Source organism: Jaculus jaculus, chromosome 1, assembly GCF_020740685.1.
Source record: "Jaculus jaculus isolate mJacJac1 chromosome 1, mJacJac1.mat.Y.cur, whole genome shotgun sequence".
Taxonomy (NCBI): Eukaryota; Metazoa; Chordata; class Mammalia; order Rodentia; family Dipodidae; genus Jaculus; species Jaculus jaculus.
Window position 1 is genome coordinate 41,295,919 of NC_059102.1, and position 13,396 is coordinate 41,309,314.

Genomic DNA, 13,396 nt, shown 5'->3' on the forward strand with positions numbered 1-13,396 from the left:
GAAAAGTTATATAAAATTTTAGAACCACTGAGGACTTGTAAGAAATCAACTAGCCAAACTATTTTTACATTGTGTTTCATATATGTCTCTCAGAAGTCTTGAGGGGTAAGCATGAAGACAGGCAGGAGCTCTACTTTTACTTGTATGTGTAGGATGTCTTATATTAAGGTTCCACTGCTTGAAAGAAAATTGTTGAGGGTTGGAAAGATGGTTCAGTGGGTAAAGGCACTTGTTTGCAAAGCTTGACAATCTGAGTTCAATTCCCCAGTACCCACGTAAAGCCAGATGCACAAAGTTGTACATGCATCTGGAGTTTGTTTGTAGTGGTAGAAGGCTCTAGTGCACCCATACTCACTCATTCTTTTAAATTAATAATTTGAAAAATTGTTGAAAGACAGACAAGTGAAAACCTAATATAGTCAACCTGCTTTTAATTGTACAGATGAAGAAACACAGTTGGCCTATAGAAACAGGTAGCATGGAACAGGATTCAAGCTGTGATCTTCTGATTTCTCAATTTGGTTTTTGGTTTATTTTTCCTTCTTTTTTGGCTTTTTGAGGTAGGGTCTTGCTCTAGCCCAGGTTGACCTGGAATTCACTATGTAATGTCAGGGTGGCCTTGAACTCACAGCAATCTTCCAACCTCTACCTTCCAAAGACTAAAATTAAAGGTGTGTGCTACCATGCTCAGCCTTCAATTTGGTATTATTCCTATTATCTATTAAAGTTTTAGGATACCTTTTGTCAATAAATTTAATCAAATAGCAAAATCAATGGTACACTGGACATGTTTCAAATTTTGTACATTAAAGTAAACTCAATGTTTAAATAATTAGGCATTTAAGAAAGATATAACTAGGCTGGAGAGATAGCTTAGCTGTTAAGGTACTTGCTTGAGAAGGCTAAGGACTCAGGTTCAATTCCCCAGGGCCCACATAAGCCATGTACAAGGTGGCATATGTGTCTTCAGTTCGTTTGCAGCAGCTGGAGGCCCTAGCATGCCCATTCTCCCTTATCTGCTTTTGTCTCTCTCAAATAAATAAAAATAAAAATGATATAACTGTCTTACATAGCTTATGTTTACCCTAATAGTAAACATTAAAGAAACACAAACAGAACTATATGCTACTGTAATATTCTATTCACATAGGTAACAGGAAAATATATCAAGTTGTAAGTCTAAACATACATGAAATACATATTTTAAATATGTATATTTATAAATATATTTCTAAAAATGAATATTTATCTTGAACTCACAATGGTCAGTAAATGCTGTTAAATTATCTTTACTTTTTTGATTAGAGAAAAAAGCTAAATAAATGTGAATTATGCACATGTCCCTAACAAAATGATAGAATGGGGACACTAACGAGAAATTGTAACACAAAAAAGCAAATTTTAACTTTAAAATTATATTCTCAAATCTTATAGGCTGGGAGTGGTGGCATATATTTCTAATCCTACCACTCTGGAGGCAAAGGTAGGAGGATAACCATGAGTTCGATGCCATCCTGGGCTACAGAGTAAGTTCCAGATCAGCCTGGGCTATAGTGAGATCCTACCTTGAAAAAAAAAAAAATCAAGTCATATAGGAAGCTTTCATGTCATTATATTAAAATTATTCAATTATAAGTCAGGCATAATGGCACATGCCTTTAATCCCAGTGCTAGGAATGCAGAGGTAGGAGGATCACCATGAGTTTGAGGCCAATCTGTGACTAAAGAGTGAGTTCCAAGTCAGCTAGAACTGTACAAAATGAAATACAGGAATGAGTTCATGACTAACCTTTTAAAACTTTATTTATTTATTTATTTATTTATTTATTTATTTATTTATTTGAGAGCAACAGAGATGGGGGGGGGGAGAGAATGGGTGCACTAGGGTCTCCAGCCATTGCAGATGAACTCCAGATACATGCACCGCCTTGTGCCATCTGCTTATGTGGGTACTGGGGAATCAAGCTTCAAACTAGGGTCCTTAGGCTCCATAGGCAAGCACTTAACTGCTAAGCCATCTCTCCAGCCCCATGACTAACCTTTTTATTGGGTTTTTGAAGTAGGGTTTCACTATAGCCCAGGCTGACCTAGAATTCACTATGTAATCTCAGGGTGGCCTGGAACTCATGGCGACCCTCCTACCTACCTTTGCCTCCCAAGTATTAGGATTAAAGGCATATACCACCACATCTGGCCTAATGACTAAAATTTTTATTTATAAATTAAAATGACAGCAGTCCAAGTTTTGTAACATTTCAAAATCCCTCATAGTCATCTGTTGTCTCTATTCATAATAGTTTTGTAAAAGTTCTGTCATCCTTTATTCCTCTTTAACAACAAACAAAGCCAGGTGTGAAGGTGCACGCCTTTAATCCCAGCACTCAGGAGAGCACAGTGAACATTATTGTGAGTTCGAGGCCAGCCTGGGACTACAGTGTGAATTCCAGGTCAGCCTGGAGCTATGACTCAGCAGTTAAGACTTGCCTGCAAAGCCTGAGACTAGGTTCAATATTCCAATATGCATGTAAAGCCAGATGCACAAGGTGGCACATGTGTCTAGAATTGGTTTGCAGAGACTAGAGGCCCTGGCTGTGCCTATTCTCTCCCTCTCTCTTAAATAAATAAATGTAAAATATTAAAAATAACTAAATGCAGGGTGCGGTGACTAAATCCAGTAATTCCAGCACTAGGGAGGATGAAGCAGAAAAGTCATGTCAATTTCCAGGTCAACTAGGGCTGCAGAGACAGATATCTTGTCTCAAATGCAAAGCAAAACAAAATAAAACATTTTTTGTTTGTTTTTTTTTTGTGGTAGGGTCTCACTCTTGCCTTGAACTCAAAGCTGTCCTCCTATCTCTGCTTCCCCAGTGCTGGGATTAAAATTATGCACCACAATGCCCTATTAAAACAAAATAAATTATAAAAATACTAGAAGGGGTGCTGGAGAGATAGCTCAGTGTTTAAAGGTGCTCGTGTGCAAAGCCAGATGACCTGGATTCAATTCCCCAGTACACATGTAAAGCCACATGCACAAAGTGGTACATGCAACTGGAGATCATTTGCAGTGGTAGAAGGCCCTGGCATGCTCATTCTCTGTTTGCAAATAAACAAAAATATTTTTTAGGCTGGAGGGATTGCTTACTGGTTAAACATTTGCCTGCAAAGCTAAAGGAACCAGGTTCTATTCCCCAGGACCCATGTAAGCCAGATGCACAAGGTGGCGCATGCATCTGGAATTCATTTGCAGTGGCTGCAGGCCCTAGCATGCCTCTCTCTGACTCTCTCTCTCTCTCTCTCTGTCTCTGTCAAATAAATGAATAAAAATAAAAAATTTAGAAAGTCAAAGTTTCCAGGTGTGGTGTCATACAAATATATATATATATATTTAACGGTTAAAGGCACTTGCTTGGAAAGCCTGCAGCAATGTGGTACCTGCATCCATGATCCCAGAGCTCCTATAACAATGGGAGGTAGAGCAGGGAGAATCTAAAACTCATGGCCCAGACTCATTTGCAGCAACAAAACAACAAAGACAAATCTCAAAGAAGGCACAGCATAGACAACTCCTTTGATCTCCACATGCCCACTGTAAGACACCATGCACATACACACACAAAAATAAATAAACTACCAGAGATAGATAAGAATGCAGTATCACCTTGAAGATAGACTCGATCTATTTTACAATCCATCTTCCTAATAAAATTAACCTGTTAAAGTAGTAAATCAACTGTACCATTTGAAATTAAGTTTTATACCTCGTTTTTTAGCCTCAGCCACCATTTCATCATACTCTTGTCGGTGACGTAAAGCTTCTTCCACAGATTTAGCAGGAAGATTTCTGGAAAAAAATTATTTAAGTCAATTTCAAAAGATAAATTCTTCAACTTATTATTTTTCTGAATCATATGCAAAGAATTTCTAACCTAACCTTAATTCACAAAAAATGTAAAGCTAGGGCTGGAGAGATGGCTCAGCAGTTAAGGCATTTGCCTGCCAAGTCTAAGGACCCAGGTTTGATTTCCCAAGACCCATGTCAGATGCACAATGTGGCACATAAATCTGGAGTTTTTAGTGGCTAGAGGGCCCCGTGTTTCCATTTTCTCTCTCTCTCTCTCTCAAATAAATAAATGAATTAGATTAAATTTTAAAAATCTTTAAAAAATATAAGGCTAGGACTGGAGAGATGACTTAGCAGCTAAGGTGCTTGCTTGCAAACCTGAGGACCAAGGTTTGATTCCTCAGGACCCACGTAAGCCAGATGCATCAAGTGGCGCATGAGTCTGGAGTTCATTTACAGCAGTTGGAGGTCCTGACATGCCAATTCATTCTCTCTCTCTCTCTCAAATAAAAAATAAAAAATAAAATGTCAAAAAAATATAAGAGCCTGGATATCCATTATCTCACAGTGGCTAACACTACCTACATAAGACCATCATAAGAGGAGGAAAAGATCATGACATCAAAATAAAAGAGAGACTGACTGAAATGGGAAGGGGATATGATGGAGAATGGAGTTTCAAAGGGGAAAGTGGGGGGAGGGAGGGTATTACCATGGGATATTTTTTTTATAATCATGGAAGTTGTTCATAAAAATTTGAAAAAAAATAGAGAAAACAAAAGAAGAAAAATATATATATAAGACTAAAAGGAACTCTGTATTTTAGGCCAAAATCAGAATTCAGCTTGCTGATGTTTATTGTATGATGTGTATAAATACTTTTATTTCATATTTATTATATGTTTCATATAAACAAATGTTTACACAAACTACTAATTATACTCAGTCAGTAATTTTTATTTTGTGTTTGTTGCAGATAGGGTCTCAGGCAGCCCATGCTAACTCAAACTCATCTTTGTCTCCACCACCCAAGTTCTGGGCATACCATACCCAGAGGTTTTAATTTTTTAAATTTCATTTTATTTATATTTTTAAATATTTTAAATTTTTATATTTATTTGAGAGAAAGAAGTGGATAGAGAGAGAATGGACATGCCAGGGCCTTTAGCCACTGCAAACGAACTCCAGATGCATGCATTACCTTGTGCATCTGGCTTACGTAGGTTTTGGGGAATCAAACCTGGGTCCTTAGGTGTCACAGGCAAGCACCTTAACCATTCAGCCATCTCTCCAGCCCTTTATTTATATTTTCAAAACTATTCCTAGGGGCTGTAGAGATGCCTCAGTGAGGTAAAGGTGCTTGCTTACAAAACCTGATGGCTGAAGTTCAATCCCTAAGAGCTCACAAAAAGCCAGATACACAAAGTGGCACAAATGTTTGAAGTTTGTTTGCAGTAGCAAGAGGTCCAGGTGAACCCATACTTTCTCTCTCTCTGCTTTCAAATAAATAAAATAAATAAAAATACAATGAATAAATAATTTATTTACTTACATGAATGTGTGTGCATGTGTATGCATGTTGGGAGTAGTGGTTAACTCCAGAGACTCTTGTTTATGAAAGCAACAAGCCTCAGATGCCTGTACCTTTTCTTTTTTTTTTTCTTTTTTTGTTTGTTTTTGAGGTAGAGCCTCTAGTTCAGGCTGACTTGGAATTCACTATGCAGTCTCAGTGTAGTCTTGAATTCACAGTGATCCTCCTACCACCATGCCCGCCGTTTTTTTTTTGTGGTTTTTTTTTTTTTTTTGTGATCAAAGCATTTTATTAGACTTGAAGGTGGGGAGGGGCTGAAGAGATCAACGGAAACACCCTTTGCAGTGCAGATCTCCATGTTCTTCGTGTCACTTCTATTTTGGGCATCTGCCTTTATGGGGAAGCTGAGGAATTGCACTCAAGCCAGTAAACTTTGCAATCAAGTGTCCTTAACTGCTGAACAATCACTCTACCCCGAGTTTCCCCCGTCCCCACCAAGGTAGGGTCTTGCTCTAGCCCACGCTGATCTGGAATTCATTATGTACTCTCAGGCTGGCCTCAAACTCACAGCAGTCCTCCTACCTCTGCCTCCTGAGGGTTAGGATTAAAAGCATACACCACCACATCTGACATGTTTTCCTTTTATTTATTTTTTTTTTGGGGGGTGTTTGTGTGCTCCCATGCCCTTTCTCTTTCTTTCTCTCTCTCCCCCTCCCTGCAGATAATGCATAATATATATTATACTATATATATTTAGCCAGGCATGGTGGTACACACCTTTAGTCTGAGCACTCAGGAGGTAGTGGTAGGAGGATCACTGAGTTCAAGGCAACCCTGAGACTACGAGACTAAGAGATGTGAAGTACACATAAGGAGAAGAAAAATCAATCAATAGTAATGACACAAAAATGTCATAGAGAATAGAATTTGTATAGCACGATGATGACAAAATAGCTATTATACACACATATACTTAAGAAATCATTAACATTGGGTTGGGAGATGGCTCAGTGGCTAAAGGCATTTGTTTGCAAAGCCTGCCATGTTCAATTTCCTAGGATCCACATAAAGCCAGATTCATGATCCCAACACACTTACTGAGGGAGAAATCCACTGCATGTAGAAATTATATAGCTAACTGAGAGAACTACATGGTTAACTGGGGACAGCTGAGGTTCTGGGAGCCCAGGGCTCTGAGAATTCAGCCAGAAAAATTGTGATCAGCTAATTAATAGTGCCTGCTTTTTCACAACAGCTTTTACCAGGCAGCTCACTTTGATCCTCCCAATTCCAAATATCTCCCAATTTATTGCTAAACTTTCAATCAGTTTAAGATACTTTCAATTATAGTTAAAGACAGCCCCAACAAACTTATCCCCAAATCCAGCCATCAACTGAGTTCCCACTTTAGGGCTCCCATCCATATGAATGGATGCTTTTACTGCTCATAATTAATTAATCATAATTAGCTGCTGTTTCTGTGTTTACTGTATTCCTGAATCCTGTTTAATGAAGCTTATTACATTCCTCCCACCGACCTGGTGAATTGTCACATAGTTTGGGCAAGGACTTGCTCAGGCATAGATCACTGGGTGCTAACTTTCACTCGTTTCATTACAACAATGGAAGGCAGAACCAGGAAACTCTGAAGCTTGCAGACCAGCTAGTATGATATGACATCCCTTTGTTGTCTGGCAGTTTGTTTGCAGGGGCAAGAGACCCTGAGTCAAAGAAGGTGGAGTTGTCTTCTTCTCCCACTCCCCAGGTAGGGTCTCACTCTAGCTCAGGCTGACCTGGAATTTACTATGTACTCTCAGGGTGGCCTCAAACTCATGGTGATTCTCCTACCTCTACCTCCTGAGTGCTGAGTGATTTCTTAAAGGCATGCACCACCATGCCCAGCAAAAAGATTTTATTTTTATTTATTCATTTATTTGAGAGAGAGAGAGAGAGAGGGAGAGAGAGAGAGAGGGAGAGAATGGGCACACCAGGGCCTCTAACCACTGCAAACAAACTTCAGATGCATGTGCCACCATGTGCATCTGGCTTACATGGAACCTGGGTCCTTAGGCTCTGCAGGCATGTGCCTTAATTGCTAAGCCATCTCTCCAGCCCTTCTGTTGTTGTTGCTTTTTTTGAGGTAGGGTTTTACTCTAGCACAGGCTGACATGGAATTCACTATGTAGTCTCAGGGTGGTCTCAAACTCATGGCTATCCTCATACCTCTACCTCTCGAGTGCTGGGATTAAAGATGTAGGCTACCATGCCCAGCCTAAAGTTGTCTTCTTGCCTTCCATGTGTGCTGTGGCACGTGAATGGCCCTCCCCCACATAAATAAATAAATAGAAATTATGAACATGCTAAGAAAACACCCTCAAAAAACACATAAGCCAGATAGATGTACATGATAGTATATGAGTCTGGAGTTCATTTGTAGTGGCTAGAGGCCCTGACATACCCATTCTCTCTCTGATAAATAAAAATATTTTTTTAATAAAAAATATTTTTTAAAATGAATGTGAGGACATTTATCAGATCAAAAAGTCTAATCAGCTCATACCTATAGTCCCAGCATTTGAGAGTTCAAGGCCTGTGACTATAAAGTAAGTTCCAGGTCAGCCTGGACTAGAGTAAAACCCTACCTCAAAACACAACAAAACAAGTTATGTCAGACCACAATTGTTTAGTCTGAAAGACTACAACTATCAATGCCTAGCCTTTCTTCTCTTGCAATATCTACAAAATATTCCACTTCTGCTTGTTTTCTTCCAGATTCTTTTTGCTATTTAACAAGATAACAGAGGTAGAATAGGAAAGTAACAAGATGCTATGACTAATGGAAGAATAGATCCAGAAGGCCCATAAAGAGTGAAAGGAATAAGGGTCTTGCTTTAGGAAAGGTGTGTTGTGTTCAATATAAATCAGACATTATTCTGAAAAACAGCAGCACGTGTACAACAAAAATTGGGCAAAAGTTCTCGTTTCAGATGGCAATGTGATCACTGGGGTGATTCAAAAGTCACCATAGTGCTGGGAAGAAGTGACAGTTTTGTGTTCAAAACTAAGTAAAACATCTCTATCACATCCTCCAGGATTCAGAGGCCATTGTAAGATGACAGAAATAAAGCCACAGGAAGGGAGGACTGTTTACAACGCTGTCTTCGAGACACAAAGTGGCCTTGATGTTCATGACCTCATAGTGGCTGAGGCTACCTATACAAGACCTGCATAATAGGAGAATTTAAAAATGATGACATCAAAAAGAAGAGAGACTAGATGAAAGGAAGGGATTCAGTGGAGCAGGAATTAGGAGAGGGTGATGAGAGGGGATTATGATCATGGTATATTGCCTATATTTATGAAAGTTTTCAATAACAAGTTTTAAAAAACACAATAAAAGGGCAGAGAACAAAAACATTTAAGATGTTTTTTTAAATTTTTTTGTTTATTTTTATTTATTTATTTGATAGTGACAGAGAAAGAGGCAGATAGGGAGAGAAGAGAGAGAATGGGCACGCAGGGCTTCCAGCCACTGCAAACGAACTCCAGACACGTGCGCCCCCTTGTGCATCTGGCTAACGTGGGTCCTGGGGAATCAAGCCTCGAACCGGGGTCCTTAGGCTTCACAGGCAAGCGCTTAACCGCTAAGCCATCTCTCCAGCCCCATTTAAGATGTTTTAAAGAACAGATTCTTGTGGAGAGACAGCCCAGAAGTTGAAAGTGTTTGCTTGCAAAGCCTGATGGTCTGGGTTCAATTCTCCAGTATCCATGTAAAGTCAGTTACACAAAGTGGTATGGGAACTTTAGAGTTCATTTGCAGTGACAAGAGGCCCTGGTGCAAGAGTACTGCACTAGAAACAGACATAAAGAGCCAAGTTATTTTTCACTGTTTTGTTCCCTGGGTTTGTTGTTGTTGAGGTTGGAGTCTTGCTATGTATATGCCCCAGGCTGGTCCTATACTGTGGGCAGGTTCAAGGGATCCTCTCACTTCAGCCTCTTGGAGAGCAGTATACCTGTATAAGCCACCATTACTGACAAGAATCAAGATTTTGTTTCATCACTGGTCTGTAGATATTTTTAGAAAAGACTTGGATTTCAACAATATGTTCTTCCCTGATAGTTTGGAGGATACAGAACTAGGATTTAATTTTTTAAATAAGATATTTTCAAATTTATTTTCCCATATTTTTAAGTGAAACATAATGAAAAACTGCAATCTAAGTTTAAAATATAAATAGTGCTCCTGATGATCTCTAAATACTTACGATGGTCGGTCCTCAAGAATCAGGGCAGTGGTAGAAAGTGGCTCAAACTCAAAATTCTTACGTCTTGAAGACTGAGGTGGTAGTTTACAAGTTCTCCCTGTTCGTGCTTCATATTCCTAGAGTAAATAAGGATATAATTTATGTAGAGACTTTCTAATTTTCAGTTTCTATTAGTATAGCTGTATCATTAAGGATATTATGCTAAAGTAAGGGATACATACAATTTATACATTAATTTAGTAAAAATATCAAGGAAATAATTTTTTTTTTGATTTTTCAAGGTAGGGTCTCACTCTAGCCCAGACTGACCTGGAATTCACTATGTAGTCTCAGGGTGGCCTCGAACTCACAGCAACCTCCTACCTCTGCCTCCCAATTAAAGGCATGTGCCACCACGCCCAGCAAGAAAATAATTCTTTTTACTTCATAGAATAGCCTGAATTATGAATTTATATTATATGCAAAGTGTGTTAGGAGAAGGAAAGACAGATGTATAGTATATTAGACAAAAGTTGAGGGACACATTTTTAAATTGTTTTCTATGATATCAGCTACCCAAGGCTAGCTATGAATATTACCTGCAAACAGATAAACCTACTTTCTAAACCTTTAGCCAGATCAGTGATGGAAATGTTGAGATGGGATATAGGACAATCCCAGTGTAATATTCTCAAGAGCTCTCTCAAGGGTGACATGAAACCTCAAATGAAGTGGTGGTTTGAGATTTTAATGTACGTTCAATCTACTACAGAAACAGATAATGCAAAGAAGAAAGGCAGGGTTTATAAGTATACCTATTTATTCTAATTTTGAATACTTTATCAATACATCTTATCCAAAAGTATGGTTTAAAATACTGACACACTTTGCTAAATTAAAAAAATTGTTTCTTAGCCAGGCATGGAGGTGTATGCCTTTAATCCCAGAACTCGGAGGCAGAGATAGGAGGATCACCATGAGTTCAAGGCCACCCTGGGACTACATAGTGAATTCCAGGTCAGCCTGGGCTAGAGTGAGACCCTACCTAGATAAACAAAACAAAAAGGAAAAAAACAAACAAACATGGGTTTCTTAGGACTGAAGAGATGACTCAGTGGTTAAGGTGTTTTTGCCTGCAAAGCCTGATGACTAGGTTCAATCCCCCAGTACTCTATGTAAAGCCAGATGCACAAAGAGGTGCTTACATCTGGAGTTTGTTTGCAGCGGCTAGAGGCCCTAGTATGCCTGTTTTCTCTGTCTCTTGTCTATCTCCCTCTGCTTGCAAATAAATAAATATATAAAATATAAAATAAAATATAAGAAAACAACTGTTTCTTTAACCATGCAGCCATCTTCTCAGCTCTAAACAACTGTTTCTGTATTGTAATATTTTCCTAATTGATTTAACCTGATAAGACTATTAGAAGATATGAAGTTGGGTGGAGAGATGGCTTAGTGGTTAAAGCGCTTGCCTGCAAAGCCTAAGAACCCAGGTTTGATTTCCCAGTACCCATGTAAGCCAGATGCACAAAGTGGCGCATGTGTATGGAGTTTGTTTGCAGTGACTGGAGGCCCTGGCATGTCCATTTTATCTGTCTCTCTCTCTCTCCAATACATAAATACATAATAAAAGATATGAAATTAGGACTGGGGAGATGGCTTAGCAGTTAAGACATTTGCCTGTAAAGCCAAAGGACCAATTCCCTAGGACCCATGTAAGCCAGATGCATAAGGTGGTGCATGTGTTTTGCAGTGATTGGAGGCCCTAGAGCACTTGTTCTTTCTCTCTCCCTCTCTATCTGCCTCTCTCTCTCTCTAATAAATAAATACAATAAAAAAATCTAGGGCCAGAGAGATGGCTTAGTGGTTAAGGCACTTGCCTGCAAAGCCAAAGGACCCAGGTTCAATTCCCCAGGACCCATGTAAGCCAGATGCCCAAGGTGGCACATGCATCTGGTGTTGGTTTGCAGGGTCTAGAGGCCCTAATGCACCCATTCTCTATCTACCTCTCCCCCCATAACACACACACACACACACACACACACACACACACACACAGAAATTAAATAAATGATAAAAAATATTTTTAAAAATATATGAAACTAGTTAGGCATGGCGACACTGTGTCTTTAATCCCAGCACTCAGAGTGGGGGTGGGGCACAGAGGTAACAGGATTGCTGGAAGTTTGAGACCAGCCTGGACTACACACCGAGTTCCAGGTCAGCCTGGGCTAGAACCCAACCATGAAAGAAAAAAAAAAGACATGAACTTTACTGGACATAATATGCTCTTGGTAGAAACATTTAGATTTCTCCATTTAAGCATTTGTTTTTCCCTTTTTTGGAAACAGTTTTCCACTGTAGTCCAGGCTAGTCTTGACCTCACTATGTAGCTACAAATAACCATGAACTTCTTTCATTTATTTATTTTGTTTTTGTTTTTTTCAAGGTAGGGTCTTGATCCAGCCCAGCCAGACCTGGAATTCACTATGTAGTCTCTTGGCAATCCTCCTACCTCTGCCACCTGAATGCTGGGATTAAAGGTATATGCCACCATGCTTGGCAATATTCTTTATTAAATTCTCAAATGTTACATGATAATTGTATGAGTCATGGAACTTATCTGGCAATCACAGAAGATATTAATTTATAAGAAGAAAATTAAATGTATTTTAAAGTTGTCAAGAATTTTCACTTAGTAGTACTTAACTATCATTGGCTATCATTATTTTTATACTATTATATGATTTCCAACTCATAGCCTTTTTCTCCCTACTGAATCAGAATACATAGTTCCATCTCTCTTAAAAATTTGGTGATACTGGGGCTAGAGGAATGGCTTAACAGTTAAGGTGCTTGCCTGCAAAGCCAAAGGACACCAGTTTGATTCCCCACTACCCATGTAAGCCAAATACACAAGGTGGTGCATTTGTCTGAAGTTTGTTTGCAGCAGCTGGAGGCTCTGACATGCCCATTCTCTCTGTCTCTCAAATAAATAAAAATTAAAAATAAAAATATTGGTGATACTAAACAATCTTTTTTTTTTTTTTTCGAGGTAGGGTCTCACTCTAGTCCAGGCTGACCTGGAACTCACCATGCAGTCTCAGGATGGCCTCGAAGTCACGGCGATCCACCTACCTCCGCCTCCCAAGTGCTGGGATTAAAGGAATGCACTACCACTCCCAGCTCCTGAACAATCTTATTTGGGATATAAAAAATTTTTAATTATGTTGTTTTAAATTTTTTATATAAACTCATTTTTAAGTTTCATCTGCTTTCAAAAGTTTTTGTTGTTGTTGTTTTGAGGTAAGTTCTCTAGCCCAGGCTGACTTTGAACTCATTTTGTAGTCCCAGGCTAGCCTCAAACTCACGGTGATCATCCTACCTTGGCATCCTTAGAGCACCTAGTCAATTTACCAGTTTTAAAATACCGATAAGCTAGGAGTGTTTTTCAATGGCATGATCATTTAGTCTTGGTTTGTATTCTACCTACTGGCTTAGAAGATGTCATCTAGCACATAGAAATTCACTAAATATACCCAAAAGACTTTAAATGACACAGGTAAAGGAATCTTCCTTTTTAGAAATTTTCTATTTATTTGCAAGCAGAGAGAGAGAGAGAGAGAGAGAGAGAGAGAGAGAGAGAAAGAGAGAAAACATATGAATGAATGAATGAATGGGTGCACCACGCTTTATGTGAATACTGGGAAACTGGATTCAGGTCATTAGGTTTTTCAGGCAAGTGCCTTAGCCACTGAACCATCTCTCCAGCCTGAATCT

At 39.0% G+C, this 13,396-nt stretch overlaps 1 protein-coding gene across 3 annotated transcripts in view; it reads right to left on the reverse strand.

The window, feature by feature from the left end:
• The window catches only part of Tbc1d12 (TBC1 domain family member 12), a 110,907-nt gene that overhangs the window by 46,274 nt on the left and 51,237 nt on the right, over positions 1 to 13,396 (reverse strand). For all 3 annotated transcript variants that reach the window (XM_045141833.1, XM_004653035.2, XM_045141834.1), the window contains 2 exons: positions 9,638 to 9,753; positions 3,759 to 3,841 (listed from right to left, as the gene is read on the reverse strand). In XM_045141833.1, coding sequence (XP_044997768.1) covers positions 3,759 to 3,841; positions 9,638 to 9,753 — 199 coding nt within the window. The remainder of the gene's footprint in view (positions 1 to 3,758; positions 3,842 to 9,637; positions 9,754 to 13,396) is intronic.